The sequence below is a fragment of the Anoplopoma fimbria genome, chromosome 18 (assembly GCF_027596085.1).
Source record: "Anoplopoma fimbria isolate UVic2021 breed Golden Eagle Sablefish chromosome 18, Afim_UVic_2022, whole genome shotgun sequence".
NCBI classification, from domain to species: Eukaryota; Metazoa; Chordata; class Actinopteri; order Perciformes; family Anoplopomatidae; genus Anoplopoma; species Anoplopoma fimbria.
In genome coordinates this window covers 15598556-15623711 of record NC_072466.1, presented here as the reverse complement: position 1 = coordinate 15623711, position 25156 = coordinate 15598556, and the positions used below count along the sequence as shown (strand labels likewise).

Here is a 25156-nt window from a genome sequence, read left to right as displayed (position 1 = left end):
TTTCTGCACTGTACTTTTGCTCTGGTTTATGCTTGTTTAAAAAGGAGATGCACTTATGACTTCTGGTACCGGTCCGTGGGTCATTTGTTACCGGTCCGCAGAGAAAGATTATTTATTTATTTTAATTAAAAAAAAAACATTATTTCCGTTTTGTTTATTTTGTTTATCCAGTGGTGGGTAGAGACTGAAAGCACTGGACTGGTAGTTCTCTTGAATACCTATGTTGAATACACTTATTGTAAGTCATTGTCTCCCATTATTCCTAGATGGGACCGCTTTGGATAAAAGCGTCTGCTAAATGACTGTAATGTAATGTAATGTAAAGTATTAGTCCTGATGTTAAAATGTTAGTTAAGTAAGATTGCAAAAGTATTATCAGCAAAATGTACTGACAAAAGAGTACTTAAAGTCGGTGGTGTAAAGTAACTGTACCCATGTACTGTACTTAAGTAGAGTTTTGAGGTATTTTTACTTACTGGAGAATTTACATTTTCTGCTAATTTATACTTCTACTCAACTAAATCTCAAGGGGAATATTTTACTTTGTACACCTCTTCATTTATTTGACAGCTGAAGTTACTTTTTAATGTCATTTATTCATGTAATGTCCTGTCTTATCTGGACCGTGAGTCTGCATAAAAGTTTGATTGGTTTATTGATTACTACACAGATAAGGATTTTACCAAAAAAGATATGTAAAAATGATATTGTGCCATAGATTTAACTCTGTAACAGCTAGAGTAATTAAAATGTTCTCCACATCAGTAATGGTTTTCTAATATTATGCTATGTATAATAATATAACCACTGCATGTGAATTCTGCCTAAAGTGTAGTTTTACTTGATCTACATTTTGCTGCTAACTTTTGTACTTTTACTTAGGTGAAATATTAGAAGTAGAACTTTTACTTATAAAACAGTGTTATTGCTACTTTTACCTAAGTAAAACATGAATATTTTACTGTTATGTTTGCTTTTATTAAGGCCAAATCCGTACAGATCCGCACTTTGGAAAGATTTCTGCATTTTTTTTAATGTGAAATTTTTGTGAGTTTTCCTGTAACACTTAATATGTATTTCATTGCCATCTGCAACAGAACACAGATGCACCTTTCGGTAGTAATTTTCTCATTGTTTTTAATTTGCAATATTGTCATTGGTACCCTGCACTTTTATGCATGTGTTTCAGCTGCCTCTCATCTGTACTATGTATATTCTTTCAGACATATTTTCCCTCAGTATAGGTTTATATTGTCTTATTGTGCCTTTTTTTCAGTTCAGTTCAGTTACTAAATTCATATTTTGCAAAATCTTACTTTTTTCTACATAATACAACTGTGAACACAAATCTTTTGAAGCATTTTAGAAACAAAAGATGACACACAGGAATCAGGATGTTATTTTTCTCACTTTATTTCTTTTTTGTTATTCGTGTGGTAAGAAACAAGCAGCCACTTACAGATTCAACAGGTTCACTGTCCAACACAACAAGAATCTACAAACACACACAGCCACCAACCAGTCACAGTGCCTTCGAAGCAACAAAACCATCCAACAATAAAATAACGTTGTTGTAGGTAATAGTTAAAAAACAGCACCAGTTGTTGTGAGCCTGTGAAGAGATTTCACTCTTCTGTCTCCGCGGTGCTCTTCATGCATGGGGTGGGGGGGTGTCGCACAGGTGACTCGTATTGGCACATTTATTCTTTCAGCTAAAAAACAAAACAAACATACATCCTAAATATATTTAGTTCACAGACAAGGAGACGTGATCATGTATAAATATAATACTGATAGCAGGAATGAGACATCATCAGGAGGTGAGAGGTTCAGTGGTTTTCTTCAGACTGTGCAGCTCAATCTTTCTGCTCTGTGGAGACTAACTGCTCTAATTACAACAAATCCCTTTTTATTTCCTTATAAACAAATGCTACTGAAACTCAACAACGTAATATAATTCCTTGCGATAAGTTTCAGGGCCATCTACGCACAATCTGGAGCCTCGTTAATCAGCTGTGCGTATGGACGATTTTGTGGGTAAACTATGCAAATGGCCATTTCAAACACTTAAGAGTCAGATTTTATTTTATTCTTCTTGTGCTCAATAACGTACAAATATTTTAAACTTCTAAAACATGGGTGTATAACAAGCCCCTAGTGGCAGACACATAGGATGTACATAGGATTATCCAATATTTTTAGGTGAGTTTAATTCAAATCTAACAATAGTCTTTTATGGACAAGCCCCGTATTTAAGCAACCTCACTGTTTCGGATGTTTGTCCTTTTCTTTCCTAGTTGCTAAATTTTTTCACATATAGTCAATAGTCCGTAATTAAATCTACACTATGGCGAATAGATGAATCTTAGTCCAATATTCACACTTCTTCTAACTCTGTTTTGGTCTCAGAAACAGAGCAGCGCAAGTGAAACGAAATATGAGTATGGGCAAACTATAAATTACAGACTTACACTTTTATGCACGTTTTGATAAATGAGGCCCCTGGTGTTTTCAGCAGCCCTTGTTTTCACTCAGAAAGGGATCTCTGCGGTGAATGACAAGGCACTGCATTCAACTTTATTGTTGTAAATTACGTCAAATTTATTCTTATTTTCTACAGCAAAGTAATTTAGTAGTTTTTCCTCATTGTTATTCCAACTGTGATCTTTAAGTCACGTACTCTTCATCCTTCCTTTAAGAATCTTCTCTTCGGTCTTCTAGCACTTTGCAAGGTCTATAGATACCACGTTTCCATGACAGAAATGACTACATTTAGCTATTGTGAGATCAGTCTCTGCCTGGGAGCAGTTATAATCCCAGGTCAGCCCACAGGTTAACTTCTGTAACTGAGTCTATAGACCCTGCTACAATGCAGGTGAGGCAGGATATGTCTGGGAAATGTGAGTGTTGTTTCAGTTAGAGGCAGTGAAAATATGAGGATGGATAGATTCAAGTGTGACTCTATTTAGAGAGTGTAGCTGTAAAATCACACAGTGTTTTGAAACAGTTGGATTTCATCACCACACAGCACAGGTCACCCATTGGAAATAAAAACACTGTCAGAGGAACCCACGCTGCAGCAGGAAGCCGAGCACAGTGGGTGTTTAATCACAAACAGAATCCACACACGTCTTCATATGAGCCTAATGCTATGTTGTCTACAGTGCACTGTGTGTGTGTGTGTGTGTGTGTGTGTGTGTGTGTGTGTGTGTGTGTGTGTGTGTGTGTGTGTGTGTGTGTGTGTGTGTGTGTGTGTGTGTGTGACAGGGGTATAATAGATATTTCACAGAATTCAGTTCCACTATTTTTAAATAATTCAGTCGACATCACTTCAGTTCAAACCATAAAAACTGTACTGGTTTTGATCGCTCACAGTTTGCTTCATTTGCGTTTCTTCGTGGGATACGAGCAGGGTGGTAATGAGCAGACTTAGTCAATGTTAGTATGATCAGCTTGAATTTGGCAAACCGTTTTAAATTCATAGATAGCCCTTCACTCTTGTGTAATTATTCAGGTGAGTCACTCCAATTAAGACACAAATTAGATTTGTAAAAGTCACTTTGGTAGATCACTGATCATCAGTTAGGTCTTCACCAATCACAGACGCATGCTTCAATTTATATTGCTCTCCTAACTCAAATCCTGTGATTGAGAAATCAGTGCAGTTTTCCTGGTTGCGTAGAATAATACAAAACAAGGACACTCGGACGGGTGTAGCTCCGGCGACAGCGATTACCAGATACCACTGGAGCGACCGCCGGGAGGGGCCAGGATCCGGGCCGAGGACCTCTTCGGGATGTGGTCATCGACCTGAGACCCTGAGAGAAAAAACAGAACATAAAAATCAACAAAACTACAGTTATAAAGGTTTTTACTAAACAATCACAATGTTATAGGCTTTATTCCAGCCTACCTGAGAGGCTAAAGGAGGACTCATGGAGGTCTCGGACTCCCTGGTGCGCGCGAGGACAGCCTTTGTTGGCCGCCTCGCCGTCTATCGGGCCCAAACCAAGCTCCTTCTTCATGGTGTTTGCCAACATGGCCACTTCACCAGTGTAGGCATCCCTGTCAACCCCTTTGTAGGCCTGAGCCTGAAGCAGAGAGGGAGGAGGTGAAGGGTCAAGAGTTAATACTAATAATCATTTCTATTAACGTTTAACCATTTTTAACACTCAAACTTTAAACTCAAAACTTTAACTAACACTGGATTTTAAATTGAAATGTGAACATATAATTATCATCTGCTGTTCTTGTTCAAAGAGGGTATTAAGTCATAGATATAATAATAACAGTAGTAATCCTATTTATAACAACCTCATCATGAGTTGCAACATGTTTATTTGACCTGACAATTATGGTTATAATCTTGAAGAGCATCCTCAAGTGTAGATTAAAGATTATAGTTTTCAGTTTTACAGATTCTGACCCAAAAAAAAATCCATATTTTTCAAAAGGAGTAGACCAGTTTAAGCTGTACCAGATATTCTGTCCATATGCTCCCAAATACGTTGCATGTCTGTTGTCTTCTTACTTTAAACATGGCTATCGAACAGAGAGCACAGCTCAGAAAATGAAATGTTAAAAGAAATGAAAACTACAGCGTGTATTTAAACGTTTTTTATTTCACTATCATAACCAATCACAAATTCTGTATAAATAATAAGCCCTAAGTATAAAAACATAGGATGAGACAAATCCATACTCCTGGCATATATAAATAACTTTACATATGGTAAATATAATATGTAGAAAGCATAGAAAAGTAATTCCCATAAAGTTAGCAGTGTAAACCATCAGTGTCGTTAAAACAGAGCAGAAACCCTGCAGAGGCTTTGTGCCGACAGCAGCAGCAGAATAACTGTGTCAGCGTACAAACAGAGCCGGAGCATTAAATCCTTTATATAGACTGTCAAACCAGTGCAGTTAGAAACACTAGGATGGGTGTGTTTGCAGTAGGTTGGCTGCCAGCTAACAAAAGCTAACCCAGCAAAGCACAGCAGGAGTCCTGGTGTCAGAACTACTTGGCCTTTTTTGGAAAAACATATTTTGATTCAGTCTATAAAAAAGCTAGCGGAATGAATAAAAAGTGGACACACCTTTTCTCTCTGCACCATCTTCTTGTAGAGGTAGTCAGGGAAGGTGCGCTGAGGGTAGTACTTTCCGGATCCCTCGGCACACATGAACACATCGTTCTCACACACCAAACGTCCGCGACTGATGGTAACCAGGGGAACGCCATGGCAGCGCATCCCCTCGTACAGGTTGAAGTCTCCACCCTGCACCTGAGTGCTCACAGAGATGGTCCTGCACAGACAGAACAGGCATTGACACCAGTGCGTTTTTTTCCGGCACTAAATGCATCAAGAAGCAGTATTGACGGGTTGTGAACCCCTGTTTCCATGTTGGGAATATAACTGCGTACCTTGTTGCATCCGGGTCCCAGACCACCAAATCAGCGTCAGCCCCGGGGATGATACGACCCTTGCGTGGGTACAGGTTGTAGATCTTAGCAGCGTTAGAGCTCGTCACTGCCACAAAACGATTCTCATCCATTTTTCCTGTAACCTGGAGGAATTAATGTATTGAAAACACGTGAGGTAAAATACAGCTAAGACATATTGGTATTAATCGCTGAATTGTAGTTAACATCAAAGGATTCTTTAGAATATACATTTGTTGTGCTTGAATTGGCTGCTTGTTCGAGTCAATGCTGATGTGTGTACTTTATTTCTTCAGGTTATTATTAAATTAATGCATTAAACATAAGCCAAGGCTGTTTTAATATTAATAATATTTAAAACAATATTTTACATTACTATAATATCATATTGTGAAAGTAGTTGAACCTGCTACTCTGCCACAAAACCTGAAGCGATGGACATGGATCCTTCCTGATAGTGTCACTAAGAACCATGCTACATTATACACACAAGCTTGCTTGAGGATTATGTGTGTATGTGTGTCTGTGTGTGTGTGTTTGTACGTACCACTCCCCTCTCCCAAATGACACTCATCCTGTCCTGGACTCCGGCCACTCCATGAGGGATCTTTGTGAAGTCTTCCTTTCCCAAAGCTCTCTGCTTGATGCTAAATGGACGGTGCTCTGATGCCACGACACTCAGAGAGTCACTGGAAACAAGATGAATGTTATCAATCTAAATGACCACTAATCATTGACCCTTATGATAAAGATAAAGTCTTTAATGTCAGTGCTATATTTTAGGGAACATGATCCAGTCTGTACTGAGCACATACTTGCCCAGCAGGCCCATGAGGTAGCTGGGCGTGTTGGGGTCCAGGCGGAGAGGAGGGACGATGACGTGGGCGGCAGCATGAATCCAGTCCTGATGGTAATACTGCATCCCGCTTAGCACAGCGTGAGCTACAGTGGTCTCTGCGTGGACCACTTTACCTGCAGAGACAAACAAAGAAAGAGAACAAAAGTGGTTTGTTCCAAGAATATCATTTACTTTAAATCATCACCACTGTCAAGATATTCATGCTAGTATGATCACCTTGCATCTTAGCAGCAGCAATCATGTCTCCAGCAGACATACTGGACACATTCACCAGGTAGATCGGGCAGTGAGCCTGCAATAGCAAGCAAATGTATTGATTTAATCAGTGACAGACAGACATATGCACACAGACAGGATATTAAAATCTGTCTCTTTGTGTCTGTTTACCCTGTTGGCGATGGTGACAGCTCTGTGAGTAGCCTCAGACTCCAGCTGTAGACAATAAGACGGAGAACTTTAATAAGTATTCAATAGAAAATGTATATTTCAGGTCTTTGTCATGAACTTCTATCCAAAACAACTACAATATGTGTGTGGTCATGGTCAGCTTATTTCTTCTTATTGGAATTATACATTTCACTGTAGACGCATTAGTAAGGAAAGTAAGGAATAACCTCGGATGTAAATTTACCTCCTCTGGTCGACTGATCTCAATACCCTCCGGTCCACTGATGCCTAAATCCAGAGCCTCTTTGGCACCCTAACAACACACACACACACACACACACACACACACACACACACACACACACACACACACACACACACACACACACACACACACACACACATACACTTCAACTTAAGTTCAATTCATTATGTAATTGTTTCTTCAATATTTGAAAACTCCACACACATACATGAGAGTCCAAGATGTTACTACTAGTGTGCACACTAGCTAAGGTCCAAAAAGGCCTTAAAAAAAGCAATAATTGACTTTCATGAAAGACAGAAAAAAATAAGTATTATCACTGAGCTGGACGTCTCTCATTATAGGAAAACCCAGACGAATATGTTGGGGTTATTTGAAATGCACCTCTGCCACCAGTTCTCCGTTCTCAGCATGGACACGAGCGATGGCCCCGATGTCTTTGCAGGTCTGCAGCGTCTGGTAGAGCTCCGAGTCCCTCAGCATCATCATATCTTTGTAGGCCATGAACATCTGGAAAGAGTTCACACCATGCTCCCTCACCAGGGTCTCCATCTCGCTACGGACCTGATCACAGGACAAAGGTAAGGGTTTAAAGAGAGAGTTTTGGTTTTCATTATTGGCAAAGGCAGACAGTGAAGAGCATCAGCCAGTGAATGTGGGCATGAAAGGAAAATAAACTGTATGAGCGTGTGTTTGTCTTATGGGGCGTGAAATGAGCTTGGGTTGCAGCCAGAATGAGGTCACATTGCATTCACATTGGTGAATATCAGAAGTCCAACATAGACATTCACCACAAAGCAAAATCTATATTACTCACTGAAAATGCAGTAAACAGAAACTAAATAATACTAATACTAAAGGTATTATGCAGATAAAATATTCTCACTACACTGCAGTGAAATCGGTCATCAAAATACAAATGAAAGAGAAGACATTATCACTTTGACCGAATGAAAAAAGTACTGCAAATGTAGTAGTGTAAACACTGGCAGTTCATTATAAAATATGAGTAACACATCATCAAATCATTGTAAACTCAATGTATTTAGGTTTAGGTCAAAAGAATAAGACATTTAAAAAATGTCAACACATATGTATTGATACAACCTTCAATACAACAAATAATTGATCAGTTATTTGAGAATATCTACCAGTTTAATTGACAATGCCAATAGCACTTAGTTTAAGCCATAGTTGCCATTACATCATGATATAACAAGGATGATATTAATAGATAGATTTAATGGCATTAAACATATTTACTATATTTAATGAGTAGTGGCACATGCACACATTTAGCATATGATACAGCACAGATATTAATGCCAAAGGCTGAATGAGGCATGTTGACACATAGAATCTGTCTAATGTGTCCAGTGAGCTTGTGTATTGACCCAGTTCGTGTAAGGTTTAATCTAGGTCATTTCACCCATAAATGAAAAATGGTTTGGATGCTTTATTAGTCATTCAGCAAGAATAAAAGCTTGAGGAGCATAACGGGAAAGAACGATATCTGTTTATAAAATATTTAAGTGTTTTCCATGCTGTTCACCTGCCGCGGTACATCTCACATGCTGACCCCTCTCTGGGTCTTACCTTCGGCCCCCACCAAGTCACCCCGACATGCAGAGCGTAGTCGCAGCACGCCTTGGCGTCGGCAAGAGCTCGGCAATTCTCGAAGGCGTCCAGCAGGGAGCAGTGCTGTTCAGGCAGGACCAGAGCCATCACCATGGTGGTACCACCCATCAGGGCCGCCTGGGTGTGGTGAGAGGGTGAGGAGAGGTGAGGCAGGAAGGATGGAGAGGAAGGAGGGAGACAGAAAATGGGAGGCAGAGGAAGACAAGAAGAAATTGCTTAAAGGCGAAAACAATGGATCAACTGTAAAGCACATAGTCACTGTTTGTCCTGGTAACAATGAGCAATAGTTTTCTCTTTATCATGAAGTCTGCTTGTTACTAGTTGTGTGAATTTTTTTTTTTTTTTTTCACGTAGATGATGCACAAAGACCGATGTCTTGTTGTACTGATGTTTGTTGTATAGCAGTGTCCTGAAATCCCATATGGATTGGGCAAAATGTATGGCTTAAAGCAGAAGAAAATATATATAACTGCTTAGACTCGATAAAATGTTCTGTTGGATGTAAAATTCTACCTTTTTCTTCCACACATGTGCAAATTGCAAATTCCCTGTAGACCTAAGTCTTACATTTTTGAATTTCTCATTTTGCTTTCTAGGAAAATATGTGGGATTCGTGTAACGACTGTTCAGTCTGCATCTGCTTTAAAAACAAAATAAATGATAATAAAGTTTGTTTGGTTCGCTTTCTTAATATAATTTCAAAAACAATTCATATCAGAATGTTCCACTGCATTCAGGTAATGTTGTTAATTTGCCCACTCTTGATAAACCCCTCTTATGGGTTTACAAATACCTTTCAAAATAAGAGTTTAGGATTTATTTTTTTAGCAAAGAGCACCTAAGAAGAGCCCAACTCTACTTCTTTGAAATCAATGACAATCTTAAGTTTTCTGAATCTGGTTTTTCACAACTCCAAGACAGCAGCAAATTGTAGAGGACAAACAAGAAATATGAAAAGGAATAGAAGAGGATGTAAAAGGCCTGATTAAAACAGAAAAGAATGAAGAGATGAGAGATGGAAGACTGATGAAGAGAAGGGAGTGGTCTGCAGTGACTGGTCTCAGTTGGCTGAATGGTAAATGCACTTTTGTGTAGCCATGACAACAGATACTGCTCAGCCATGCCTGTCGCATGTCCCCACCCTCCTCCTCTTCCGAAACCATTCAATATCCTCCAACACAGTCTAACAGGGATATTGCTCTGAGGAATGATGGGAAAACAGGTGAACAGTGATTATTTATGAAATAGGAAATTAACAGAGAGAGGTCAAAACATTGCTTTTGTAATGTACCCTGTCCCTGCAGACTCATCAATTCATTTTCAGCTCATATCAAAAAATGGCAAAACATGTGATCACAACAAAATGTAGGCATTCATTCTGTATCATTTCTACAACATAGCCTGAATGAAATGTTACTAAATCTGAACAAACCCTGGTTCATGTGTGAGCGTGGTGCCGTTCTAACACACTCCAGACATGTCTCAGACAGGGGCAGGGTCTCATCTGCTTTTGAGTGACAGCTCCACCAGCCAACTATCTATCAGGTTTCCTATTACCATAGCAACCAGTCCAAATCATCTGCAGCGTCAGCATTGAAGGTCTGTGCATATGTTTGTGCATTAAGATTATCATATATCACTGTCAGTATGTGGGTGTGTGTGTTTGTGTGCGTGTGCGTGTGCTAGAGAGAGAAAGAGTGATAAATCAGGGACGTGGACACATCTGGGGATTGTGGGATTTATACTGTCTGTCTGCAGGGCCTTGATTAAAATTTACTGCCAGTACACTTTTCAAAAGACAGAGATTTGTGAGCAGAAAAAGAGAGAGGTAAGAGAAGAGATGAAGGGATAAAGGTTGTCAGTGTGAGTGTTACAGAGGCCAGTAGCAGACTTATTTCTGCCGCACTGGAATAAATAAACTGTCTGCAGGATGAAATGTCTTTCATTCTGTCCTGTTTCCTCTTTAAAGGCTGCATCTGCAACTACAGTCATCACCAACTTCCAAATTTAGACTGTTCTACATTACAAATCTGCTAAAGAGATCAAAGAAGTACCAAATCACGAGGACATGCAGTTCATCACACATAATCAGTCAGTATGTTTCTGATGAAACTGTTTGTAACTGGTGTTGTTGAGCAAAATGAAGCCATCATCCGACGGACCAGTGTAGAAACCAGCAACTAACTACAAGGCTATCATGCAGTTTTTAGACTTGTCTTTAGTTTTGACTTGCACTAATCTCACATATTCTTTTCACCCAAATCCATCCTCACAGGTTTGTGAGCAGACAAGTTTTGTTCTTACCGACATAATTACTTTAATATTCCAGACAAAATTCAATTTCATCTTCAAATTTGCCCAAATTACTATAATCATAACCATAAGAATCAGATTCCACAAAACATCTTGGATTTTACTTTACTTACAAATGAATATAAACACCATGTGTTAATATAAACATTAAATATGAGTTGTGATGATTGTTAACAGCCATAATAACTCTCTTTAATTATTTTTTACTTCACAGCTAACGTAAGCTAACGTAAGCTAACAGAAACACATATATTGTGGTATTCAGAACAAAAAAAATTCTAACGAACACATTTCTACACATATTGTGTAGATGATTTTGTTATATATATTGTTATAACACACTTCATCATCATATATCTAATAGCTCTCTTGTCAAGCCGGAGTAAACCCGACATACTGTACTCCCCTCTTTGGTTCCTTAAACGTTTTACAGAACATTGAGAGCGTCGCTTAAGTGGATGGTGACACATAAACCCCAAACAATGTTTTATCATGAAACCCCCAGTCTATTAAAGACCCGCGACCCCTACTGTGAGGATAATCCCCTGGAAAGAAAGTGAAACCCACAGACAGAGAGGGGGAGAGACTGAGAGTGTGGGTGAGACATGGCTGATCTGAGAGGATGAGAAGATCTTTGTATGTTGGAGTCTGGGAGAGGCTATCGGTGTCAGACAGATTACCACTGCAGCTCTCTGATCAGCCTGTATCAGCACCTCTCATACATCGCATTACAGCTGAACACGTTTCATCCCACTCCTCCTCCTCCTCCTCGCCTGCCTCTGCCTCTCCTGCCTGGAGAGACATTAAAACGATACCTGCAGTGCATGCTGGGAGAGATACAGAGCTGGTCTGCCATTTTAGCTGAATATGTGTCCTTTATGGACAAATCAGCTCCGATCCAGTGCAGTCAATCAGAAATTCTTATTTAACTGCATGACTGACCAGCACTGCACTGTAAAAAAAACTGGTTGTTGATAACTGTGAGAGAAGATCAAACTTAAGTACAGTGTACGTAAAGTATACTGCATTCTGTTAGTAGTTAATAGTAAAGATGTTGCTGTATAGTCTCATGGAGGTTTTAGGTTTTAGTTTGGAGTTTAAATGGTTTCAACGATGTTGCATAGGTTTTTTTCAACCAGGTTCCAAATTGAAAAGCAATTACAATGAAATAAAAATGCAATATAGGGATTTCAGGTAATAAACCGTGACATGATGGAAGAGGCAACATTAAGGAGAAGCTGCTGTCACCATTCGCTTCTATTCATCTGTTTGGATTGACATCAGTTCCTTTGTCGAGTTGGATACAGTAGTTGTCTTACTAGCTGTGCAACTGATGAATAAATACAAAAAACTGAAATTTGTTCTGGTTTACTGATTTTATTACTTCTTTAGTTACATTCTAGTAGGTAGTAACGTACCACTGAAAATATATCAAACTTTAAACCGTTAATTTGAGCTTGATTACTGAAGGAAATAATACTTAATTTTTTCCTGTGGCATCTTAACTTAATCACTCAACTTTCTTTGTGGTAGTTGATTTGTGAACTAACTGCAAGTTCTGCATACTTGTAAATACTGGGCAAACACTGGCTTAAAATCAGCCTAAAATTTGTTTAAAAATTAACTTTACATTGAACAAAACATCTACTTGGGGAAATCCTTTGTTAGTGTGTAAATCTGTGCTCTGTGTGATACATTACAGCTCTACAAAGATCTGTACAAACCTTTATATAAGATGCACAAATGTGTGTATACACAGTTCTGTATCTACACTGCAGTACTTCTACCAGTCAGCCCTGTTATATAAATCAGCCTCCTGCTGCAGGTCAGTGTGAGTCTGTCCAGCAAGGGAGTAGTGGGGAGACGGAGGGGGGTGAAGCAGAGGAAACAGGGGGGGGGGGAGAGTAGCGGGGAGAGAGAAAGAAGGAAGGAAAGTGTGAGAGGTAGCACACTGTTACAAAAAGATGTGAGGGAGGGATGAGGCTGCGGAGAGAAATAGTTTTGGGGTTCATCACAATTGCACGTGACACGTTGCCTAATCAACAAAGTCACCATAGAGACCACACAATACTGCCATGTTTATGCGTGCACACACACACACACACACACACACACACACACACACACACACACACACACACACACACACACACACACACACGCACACACACACACATTTGCTACCTCTGATTTACACACTAAGAGCAGGGGGCTAGTTGCCATGGCAGCAGGGTCAGTGGGTAGGGGTTGGGCGATTGGAGGGGGTTAAAGCTGGCAGACGGACGATTCATCCCCCCAAATTCCTCTCACCCCACTTCAGTTGGCATTCCAACAGACTCAGACCTCATTACATTAAGATTCTGCACCGCAAACTCCCTGCAGCTAATATTGTTCACCACAAAATCTAGCCTTACTGATACTTATTACACCAGTGTGTAGGGCTGAACAATTCTCTTTTTGAAAAAATGAAAGCAAGTTTCGAAAAATTGAGCTGCAATTGTTCCGCTAGATTTGTGTGACGTCAGAATATTCTAAAAAATCTGCTCCCAACTGTGAAAAAACTTGAATGCCCGACAATTAGGAAAGTCAAAGAAAATTTTGGTACAAGACTACAAGCCAATTATCCCTGTATTGTATTCCTGCATATACATTTTTTGCTTAAATGTAATTTGTAATATGGAATTAGGTTTCGATTGTTAAGATCATTTTTTAATTAGAAAAGTTATTTATTAGAATTTAGTAGTCTTGCACTTATATTTCAGAGGATACACATTCATATACAAGATACTTATACATATGTAACAATGCATGCATGTATTGTCACAGTTAAATACTGAACAAAAAGGAAAAATAACAATAGAGTCTCAAAAAGCTGTATAAGTGGTATGAGGCAAGAGAAATATTTAGTGACAGTCGCCAAACTATAAGATAAATAAACAGCCACTTAATGCAAAAAGTCAAATTTTCCATATAGAACAACATTTTAATGATCATTTTGTAACTTTGATGAATTGTAGGACGTAGTTCAACAAGATAATCAGATTAGAAGGAACGTTGGTCGTAAATGCACAATTGCTTAAATTGACTTTTTTATACAAGGCTACAAAATGTATTTATGTCAATGTGTTTGATCTTTGCTACCAGTTAATATTATGCAAAGCTAATGCCCCACCGTTGCACACCCAGTTCACACCCTAAAACCTAAACCCCCCAGAGGTAAACAACAGCAAAAACAGCCCACAACATCCTCCAACACAAAACGCTGCAGGCAACAATCTCATCTCCAAGTCTCCTAATTATTTAATCATCCTCTCTGCTCTGAGTCTCAGTGGAAAACATGCAGAGCATCAATAGGCAATGAACTAATAAATCCCATATGAATGAAAGACTGAACAGCTGTGTTTTTGCATTCAAACAGAAACTTGTGACCAGTGAGAGAACACATGTTGAAATTAGTGTTGATGAACATATGAAGTCGAATGCAGGGTGAAGATCTGCATGTAGACAAGACAGAGAGTGAGTGAGAGAGAGAGGGAGAGAGAGAGAGAAAGTATGTCTGTGTGTGACAGCTGTCTCTGGTTTCTAAATGTGTTAAATCACAGGCATGCTGAAGAGCCTCGTCATAACACAGTCCTGTGTGTGTGTGTGTGTGTGTGTGTGTGTGTGTGTGTGTGTGTGTGTGTGTGTGTGTGTGTGTGTGTGTGTGTGTGTGTGTGTGTGTGTACCTTTGTCCCACTGTAGAAGTCATCCTGAATGTTGGCGTTCATGAAAGTTTGCTGCAGATGTACACTGGTGTCTATTCCGCCCGGCAACACAAGCTTTCCAGAGGCGTCAATCACCTTAGCCCCGCCTGGTATCATCAGTTCCTTTCCAACCTACCATGAAAAAACACAAGCATACAAATTATAAAATTTTATTACAATGTATTTTGTCCCCATAAGATGCATCTGAACCACCGGAAATATAATGACTAATAAGGACTATAAAAGACATTGGTGTTTGGGTTAATGCAGCTTTAATGTAGTCCATTTAATAGAGACATATTGGTCATACTAAAGAGGGCCGATCAATATTTCTTTGGTTAAGACGGCTTTCACTTAACACATCATACCACAGCCAAAACAAGTGCTTGATTCTGATTATTAGATTTGGTCAGACAGAAATATCTCAACAACTGTTCAATGGATTGCTGTAAAAATTCATACAGACATCAATGGTGCCAAGATGATAAATTCCATTGGTATTTGTGTTCCCCTGACTCCCCAAGCAACATTTTCACTTATCAAGTGCAATATCTCAACATTTACTGGATAGATTATCAAAAAGTTTGGTATAGACGTTAATTACTCCCAGAGGATAAATCCTAATTACTTAGGTGAACCTCGGATTTTTATAGCGGCACTAAAAAGTTGATTTTTGTGGTTGAGAGTAAACTGTCTTAACCTCCAAGTATTGGATGAACTGTCATGAAATATGGTACACACATTAATCTCCTCAGGATGAATAGTAATAACTTTGGGGATCCCTTAACTTTCATCTTACGCAAACATTTGGTCAAAATTGGAATTTGTCGGATACATTTAGGACCAAATACCTGCAAAACCAATGACATTTAACCTTACTTTTTGTTTGGAGCAAGGAGCAAATGTTAGCATGCTAAAATGCTAAACTAAGATGGTGAACATGGTAAACGTTAAACTTACTGCTTAACATCAGCATGTTAACATTGTCACTGTGTACAGCATCACAGATCAGCTAACATGGCTACAGACTCTTAGCCTTGTATCATGTGACCACACCATCCTCATACACTTTTAATAAGCTTTGGCTCCTCCTTCATGCTTGAATAGTAAATGTTGACAGTGAAGCTGTAAAGGCAGATTTGTCGGTGTGAATTGTTCGCAACCGTCTTTTTTGAGACACTTAAAAACTTCAAAATTCACAATAGAGGTTTTCAATTACATATTTTATATCAAAAAACAAAATTTTAAAATTGTTTAAACTTGTTAACCAAAGACCCTATTTAAGGCATCTAACCAAGAACCTGTAAAAAAAAAAACAAAAAAAAAAACATTGACTTTGAGACAAGAGATCCAGAAGTGCAAAAATGCTGACTCATTTCCAGGTTTTAGGACCCAGTCTTGCAGCACTCTATAAGCCTCAACAAAGTGTATGAGACTGTGCTGCCGTGGCAGTGGAGGGTTGTAGTAGAAAGTACGGATGAGCTTTCCAGGTTTCTGAGTCAAATGCATCCTCTTCCCATGAACCGATGCTTATTTCCATGACAACATTCTGCAAGCTAATTATAGCATTCACCATCATCATGTGGAGCCACAGAGCTCATTCTCTTCATACTGTATTATTGTGAAATGAGTCACACTAGGAACAGCTGGGGATAAACTGAAGAGAGAGCGTGTGCATCAGTGTGTGTGATCGTGTGTGTGTGTGTGTGTGTGTGTGTGTGTGTGTGTGTGTGTGTATGAAAGACAGAAAACTATTAAGACAAATAAATTATGTACATATATGCTAACTTGTGGACTTGAGTTAAAAATGCATTTGTATGTAAATGCGCTCTACCTGCTGAATGATGCCGTTCTCAATGTAGACATCTGCTTCATGGGTGAAGTCATCGTTGACCACCTTCCCTCCCTTGATGAGGATACGCATCGACCCCATGTTGGCAGCCATAGTCCTACCAGAGGAACCAGAAAAAAATGAATTAAACATTAATGTTACACTACAAAGGTGGAGATCATAATGCAGATACTGTTAACACTGAGTTCTGTACAGGCAGAACTGCTGCATGACTCGTCTGTCATGTTTGAGTGGCAGCCCAACTGGAAACTACAAAACAGTTCAGCTCTGATTCAGAGAATGCATTTCATCACAAATTAAATATTTTTCCTAAAGTGAACCATCGCATGCTCATTCCTTCTTTCGTTTTGTCTGATTTCGCGGGGAATTGGACCCGATGACGGGCATTAAGAATAACTATTCAGAAAAAGGCAAACTTCTCGCTGACGGTTTCTTTTGCTTATGTGGGTCATATAGAGTCACCAGTATTAAACAAGACACAGTTTCATAAATAGGTAAAAGTTCCCTGTGATAACTTTAACAAAAAAAAAAAATCTTCCTTGACATTCATTCGTTATCTCAATCTAAATGCTGTTTAAGAGGTTAAGCAAATTCCTACCATACTGGGGAATTTATTTCTATTCAGTTTTTAATTTGTTTGATATAACAATGTCAAAAGAAAGCTCAACTACAATCAAGGAGAACATTTGTATTACAAATAAATATGGCCTTGCACCACAAGAATGAATGCAAAAGCATAAACACCATCCTGAGTGGTGTGTTAACGTCTTAAAAGGCAAGAACCAAGTCTCATATGTGGCTTGTGGCAGTGACCGCGCAGCCATTGTCACAGACGTAATATGGATATAAGAAAAGGTTTTCACTCAATATAGAATAGCAGCTGTTTCTAATTGGCAGGGCACAAGGGGAAAATCATCCATGATTACACCAATATTTTATTTTCTGCTGAGTTACAGTTTCTGACCTATATTCTGTCATTTTGTCTCTGGAGACAGAAAACCTTCTCCAAGCTTTTAGTCGACAGCTCGGTCTATGAAATATCAAGCGTCAGGCAGAGAATCTATAATTTAAAACTCCATTACAGGATCTGCGGGAATATAAAAGGTTCTCAAAGTTCTCAAAGAGAGTAAAGGCTTCTTAAAATATAAACAGTATCTGAATACTTACTAACTAACCAACGTATCTGACCAGCTTTATAAACTGAATCTGACTGGAGGAAGAAAGCTGGTTTTACACGGACAATATTTAACAATTTGATGTTTTTCCTTGTCTTATGTGATAGTAAAATGTATATTTTGGAAAACTTTAGTGGGCATTTTTTGCTATTTTAATAAGTGAGTAATAAGCAGGTTAATCAACAGTGAAAATAATTGCTGGTTGCTGCCGATCGTTTTACAAATATATTGAGCAAGGGGAATTCTAATGGTTCAAAACATGCATCTAATTAACCTAATTTCAGTCATTTCTACTGTACGTTACAAAATAAGCACTATTAAAAAGGAATGCCTGGTGGTATTTGTGATCTCGTCCCTGCCCCCTCCTTTACAACAGATAATGATAACTTCTGGCAATGCTAATTTCCTGTTGTGTTACAGTACATAACACTCTGTTATTGTGCTTTGGGACATTTTCATAGACCCTTTTTCAATGCAGGCTACCGATTATTTTTTATTTCTAAAATGTTAACACATTTTATAATTGAAGTAGTAAAGCTGAGTCCTGTGATTTACAGCATTGTTTGGTTGATCAAAGCCTCTTGATGTATTGAAATAAATATTACTTGCAAGGTTAACAATAGTTAATAGCTAGTTTTTGTATGATATATATGAATATATACATATACCAGAGTATACTGTGCATGAAAAGTGTATTTTATCACATATTGTTTCCTATTTGGTACTTTCAGATGATCATTGAAAAAAAGCAGCGTGAGGAAGTCTAATGTGATCAACTAACTGAGAGCTTCTTCTACAAACACCCCTCTGTGTGCAAGTGTGTATTCTGCATGGGTGACTGTATGCAATGTGTCTGATGGCCGGACACAATGGCCACCCAGTCACACAGAATCAAACTCAAAGAGATGGAGGAGAATAGATAGGGGAAAGAGAGGAAAGAGAGAGAGGAGGGGAAGGAAATGAACAGTGAACGGAATAATGAGGAGAGAAAATTGTACCCCAACCGGATGAAATGGAACGGGTCCAAAGAGGAGAAAAATTGAGATTTAATTAGGTTTTTGGTTTTCCTGTTGGGCAACTTGCTTTTTAAATAATGAAAACATACCAAAAGATTACATTTATTCCTAATGAATCAATAGTTTTTCAGAGCTCCATCCTCACACTTTTTTGCCAATGCTGACAATATTTATTGCTCTAAACAAAGAGTTGTGGGTCAATTTCAGAGTGATTCTTTAAATATTAAATATTAGAATGCGTTATTTATAAGAAATATCTACCCTATCTGACTTTGTTCTACGGCAGACCATGAGACTATTGCTTCAGCACTAAACAGGAGTCATTTGGCACCAGGTCAGACTTAATATGATCAGGGAAAATTGAGGGGCAAAGACGGGGTGAAAAAGAGAGAGAGAATTAAAAAAAGGGTGAATCAAGAGTAATAATGTTGGCCACAGAAAGAGAAGAGCCCACTGATAGAGGAAGAGTACAAGAGGGTGATTGTGTAGCGATGAAAGATAAAGTGATCGTGGTAAACATGGTGATGGTGATGGGGGGTGTGCAGTATGGAAACCAGTGCCCTAAAGGCCTGGCAGCAGAATAAAAGATTGGTTTCCCAGGAGATGGGAACTGGAGTGCTTTCAGTGGAAAAGCCTCGACGCACACACACACACACACACACACACACACACACACACACACACACACACACACACACACACACACACACACACACACACACACACACACACACACACACACACACACACACACACAAACAATTGCATGTAATAGTATGGTGAAGCATACTAAAACACCACAACGGATTTGTCGTTAAAGAATCAACACAATGAGATGGATATTAGAGGTTTTCTTCCCAAATGTTGGACCATTGAAAATAAAAGCTCAAACTTGTTTGATTTTCTGCAGAAAGCAACATATAAAATGAAAATTGAGTCAAGCTACCAACTCACAAAAAATCCTAAAAGGAAATGACACCATACTGGGAACATACTGGAAACATACTGGTTACAGTTCCAGCAGGCCTGGTGCCAAATCACAGATCTGATTGAGTTCTGCTGGATTTTTATCTTATATAATATATTCAATTCTGCCTCTGGATGGTTTATAACCCGCCTATCTGTCACAATAAATATAGTCTGCAAATTGTATTCACTTCATTGCTTTGTTGGCATTCCATCCTGATGTTACTGTCAGATAAAGACAGGAAATTACTGACTAAAACCTGTTTCTGGAGAAGACAAAATTACAGCAAATACTTTGTCACCATAAGCACAGTGGGTAAAACGAGTTATTAGAAGGGTATATGAAATTGTGAAGGTAACAGAGAGTGATGTCTTCATGATATTCTGGCCTCGATTACTGATATTTATAGGCTGAAACTGCTGTTGTCACTACTTCCGGGTCAGCTCCGTCCAAACCCACGCAGCCGACTGACTGCATGTGTGGGAACGAAAACGCTGACACACCTCTGCACCAGACACTGGGAGCTTTGTGTGTCTGTACTGACTGTAAAACAAAGGGAATTAAAGTACACTTACATAATACTGGACAGTGACACCTTAAATACTCACAAAAACATACACACACATGCAATAAGCCCTCCAGCTGCTCAAAGGAAGGGGGCGTTGCATGTCCTGTAGAGACCCTGTAGGGATGTCTGTGATTGACCAATTGACAGTATAGAAACTGTAGTTTTGGTATGTAGGCTCTAGAGTTTACCAGTGGTCCATTTTGCAGGACAATTCAGCATCTGTCCAGCCTGGTGAATCAGTGATAGTGTAATTCTGCTTTTTTTTTCACTAAATGCCTTATTTTTCTACAGCAAAAACAATTTTTGTTGGTTTCTTCGTGACGTTTTGGGGATTAGAAACACCAATGTTTTACAGAAGATGTGGGGCAACATGAGGTGATGTGATGTGATATGAGGTGACTGAGGAGTCGATATAGGACATAAGGCAACATGAGGTGTTATGAGGAACGTGATGTGATGTGAAGTGATGTGAAGTGATGGGAGGTGTCATGAGGAGTAGATCAGCTAGTTCTTAAGACTTAAGGCTTGGTTTGTTAGTGTGCTCTGATTACTGCTTCATAACACCCAAATGTGTCCATGAGGGAAAAGGTGACTAATACCAAAAGATTTAAGGTTACTTTCTCCTGTTCACACTAAAACTTGGGACTGGTGATTTTTGATGTATCCAACTCTGGAGTTTTGAAAAGTATTTTTAGGGACACAAGGTCAAAATCAAAAGGGAAAGATTACTTTTTACTTTAAATGGTTTATGTGGACATTGCCTAAGACAAATGATTTTGTTGTCTGTAGTTTTTACGTGGCCTCAACTGACCACATCCAAAAACTCAAACTCCAAAGATCACCATGCTGAAGAGCACAGATCTGTTTTAGACTTCGTCAGTGCAGGTCTACTGTGTGTGTGTGTGTGTGTGTGTGTGTGTGTGTGTGTGTGTGTGTGTGTGTGTGTGTGTGTGTGTGTGTGTGTGTGTGTGTGTGTTTGTTCACTTTTAACTGTGTCATAGCAGGTATGACTGAGACAGCCAGAGAGAGACACACACACACACAGGCAAACAGAGACACACCAGGCAGCGTTTCTCACTCACCCTGTGACCAGCTGCTTCAGCAGACACACAGACACAGACACAGACACACACACACACACACACACACACACACACACACACACACACACACACACACACACACACACACACACACACACTTTAATGGTGGTGTTAATTAATAATGAATGAGGAGCAGCAGGCAGATTTAGTCTAGACTCCCAAAGTCACATCGTCACGATATTGCACATGTTTTCATAACAGCATTGTCGTACCAGAGACACACAGTCAAACCTGCACGCTGGACTTTAAGGTATCAACTGCATCATGAACAATATTGTAAGAAAAAAGATTCTGGTTCTTTTATTGAGGAATCAAACTATTCCTGCAGTGTTACTATCATTAACATAAATGCAGACGGCAAAACTATGGTTAAAAAAAACTTCTAAAATGACTCTTAAAAGCTAAAATGATCGATCATTTGGTGTTACTTACCATTTATTGGCCAAGTTGCATAATTGAAGCTCAAAATGTGTGTTTTCTTATATCTTCCATCACAGAGCTTCAGTTGAATGCTTTCCTAAAAATACTTTAAAAATCCTTTGCTCATATATCCTACAAGTAGTCTTTTCCATTATAGTTAAAATAAGAGGCAACAGCACCTCGCAAACTATATACACTAATCTTAGAAACAGTGTAAATGTGACATGGTAGGTGCTGACATCCTCAGATGTCTGTTTCTGAGCAAGTGCAGGCTACATGTGTGGCATGCATGCATGCGTGTGTGTGTGTGTGTGTGTGTGTGTGTGTGTGTGTGTGTGTGTGTGTGTGTGTGTGTGTGTGTGTGTGTGTGTGTGTGTGATGATGCATGTTGTAAGTGAGAAGAAAAGAGTAGACAGCTGCTGACTCCTGCTTGATCTGGAGAGTAATCGCCACAGGGAGGGTTGGTGTACACGGTGTGTGTTTGAGTTTTTGAGTCAATATGTGTGTGTGTGTGTGTGTGTGTGTGTGTGTGTGTGTGTGTGTGTGTGTGTGTGTGTGTGTGTGTGTGTGTGTGTGTGTGTGTGTGTGTGTGTGAGAACAGTAGATCTATTTAAAAATCCAGAACAAACGTGCATCAGACTAGTCATACTTCACAACCAAATTTAGATAAGAATAGACATCAAACACACACACACACACACACACACACACACACACACACACACACACACACACACACACACACACACACACACAGGAGGAGGTTTAAAGAGTTGAGGGTGCTACTGGAGGTTCATGGATGAATAAGCCATTAGTGAATCACTCACATATAAACAGACAATAACAGCGGTCACACAACTAACTAGGCCATCACTCAGAGGATTAGGGCGTCTCTCTCTCTCTCTCTCTCTCTACATGCACTCTTTTATCACAATGACATTTTATATTAATGTGAAACATATTTAGGTCTATCATCTGTTTATAAATCCATCTTACCCTTCACTCTCCTTCGTCTCAGTCAAATTGAAGACGAATCAAAGCAGAACTTCTGTCTGACCTTTGACCTTTCCTCCTGTGCCGCAAACAGCTCAAATATTAACTTCAGAGCAAACATATAATTATTTTTCTTATTATTATTATTATCTATTATGCACATTCATGCTCCTCAGAGGATGACCCCTTTTGATTTTACGTGACCCCAGAATGTTATCTCAAGCATCTCACTGGTCAAACTACATGTAGTAGAAACTAGTCTTTTACCCATACATGCAGCCGTTATCTTAAATCACCACCTTAAAAAGATTCTGTGAATTTGACCTCAGGACTTCATGTAATAAAGTCATACAAAAAAAAATATGGTGTTGGCTCCCAGCGGAGACCGGCGGAGGAGAGAGGTTAAGCTCTGCTCCAGGCCAGAGGAGGAGCTGCAGTTCCTAAACTGATTGTTTAAGTTATTTACCAAATATCCTCACCTCTTATTATTTGCAGGGTTGCAGCAAACACTGGTACATCACCCATCTAGCTCATATAGACAGAACCCATTGACATCGACTGGCAGTTTATAGTCCCAGTTACAGAAGTCTAGTCTGCATGTCTTTGGACTGTGGAATGAAACCGAAGCAGCCAGAGGAAGCCCACACAGCCAGTATGGGGAGAACATGCAGTCCTCCACCCTCCAGCGCACTGGCTGCTGCTCAATAACCAAATCATTTAATGAAATACTTTCTAATTACATCCTCTAAAATGTGAAGATTTGTTTTGTCTTTTGCTTCATACTTCATACATCTTTCCGGGGTGTAGACATTTGAATTCCAGCACTCCACAGAGTTCTGAGTGTAACAATGCACAATTCTGTCTGATACCCAGCAAGATGGGCATCAGCAGTTATTTTAACATTAACAGAGTCAAGGATAATGCAGATGCAACCCTAACGCACTGCACTGTGTGTATGCAAACAGGTTACGTCATCTAATTAGGATGCTGTCTAATATATTCTATTCTTGTGCTGCATTGAGGACCCCTGAGCCCCATGAAGCACCCTCGAGTGTCCTTAAACCAAATGATGGAATAAACTCCTTATCCAAAAAAACCTTCTTATAAAGGAAGGTAAAATAGGAGATCAAATCACCTGTTCACATTAGGTTCTCTCTCACACACACACACACACACACACACACACACACACACACACACACACACACATCAGCAGGATCGTTTGTATGCATGACGACTACACACCCTCCTCCTCCTCCTCCTCCTCATCATCATCATCATCACCACTGAGACATATTTGATGTATATATTTGGCAGAACAGAGAAGAACTATCAACGAATATCAGACTTATCGCACATAACGGAAAACACACACACACACACACACACACACACACACACACACACACACACACACACACGTTACAGTGACGTTAACACACAGCCTTATTGCACTGATGGCACGCGAGACGCACACACACGCACACACACACACACACACACACACACACACACACACACACACACACAGGCACGAACATATTTCAACCATATTTCGTCGCAGAAAAGCACGAGACGCTCTCTTACGACCGGTCCTCTTTGAATTTAACATCATGAGAAATTCACGAGATGTCATTTGAAATATCATTAAGTAAAGAAAAGGCTAGCATCAATCCACCCCCATTCAAATGTAGAGGGAGTAATAATGAATGAATAAAACACCAAGGCTCTTGTTATGTAACCTTAGTGGACAAATAAAGGCTATTATTAGACAGAATCAATTATTTGAAAGGTCTAAAAAATAAAAAAAAAGATATTTGATTCTTTAAATTCTTGTCAACCATTACTGGATGTTAGAAAACCACTCCTAATATCTTCATTTTTCACATTTCTGTTGTCTTACCCTTCCCTTCAGACTCAGGTCCTCCTCAGTGAAGATCCTCAACGTTGCTCAGCACCGGCCGAGTGCTCGCGGACAGCTGGCACAGCGCGAGCCGCAGATGCTTCAATGCCGACAGTCCGGCAGCAGCCAATCAGGAGCGACTAAAACCTGAGCGACGGAAAAACTGACCAATAGGAGACGAGATGTGTGGGCTCATCTGTTCTGTCGACAGGGGCGTGTCTCCTGCCTCCAGAGACTCATGCTGTCTTCAAGTGCTGTCGGAAATATTGTGGTTGGTACCTGATGCGTTAATGCAGCGGATTATACACGTTTTAAATGCTCTTAATGATTATTTAATATGTGAAGTACTGAGGTGAATGTAAACTATCAACCGAAGCCATTATGAATGCGTATTTTAGCGACAGAGAAAATATGATTTATTTAGATTTATACACTTAGAGGTAAAGTTCAGTTTTGGTATTGGCAACGGTAGTTGCCCAATCAAGTAAATGCTATTAATATACTATATTACTAA

The 25156-nt window shown here is 39.4% G+C and overlaps 1 protein-coding gene across 1 annotated transcript; it reads right to left on the bottom strand.

The window, feature by feature from the left end:
* Window positions 1-1415: 1415 nt before the first annotated feature.
* Window positions 1416-24704, bottom strand: LOC129106869 (dihydropyrimidinase-related protein 5-like). The gene is made up of 15 exons (XM_054618133.1): window positions 24643-24704; window positions 16480-16594; window positions 14628-14777; window positions 8548-8706; window positions 7336-7515; window positions 6931-6999; window positions 6687-6731; window positions 6516-6591; window positions 6256-6412; window positions 5988-6129; window positions 5423-5565; window positions 5097-5304; window positions 3914-4091; window positions 3737-3818; window positions 1416-1712 (listed from the first exon to the last, which is right to left on the bottom strand). The coding sequence occupies exons 2-15, from the start codon at window positions 16588-16590 to the stop codon at window positions 1709-1711; spliced, it is 1704 nt and encodes a 567-aa protein (XP_054474108.1). The 5' UTR covers window positions 16591-16594; window positions 24643-24704; the 3' UTR covers window positions 1416-1708.
* Between the last annotated feature and the right edge of the window lie 452 nt (window positions 24705-25156).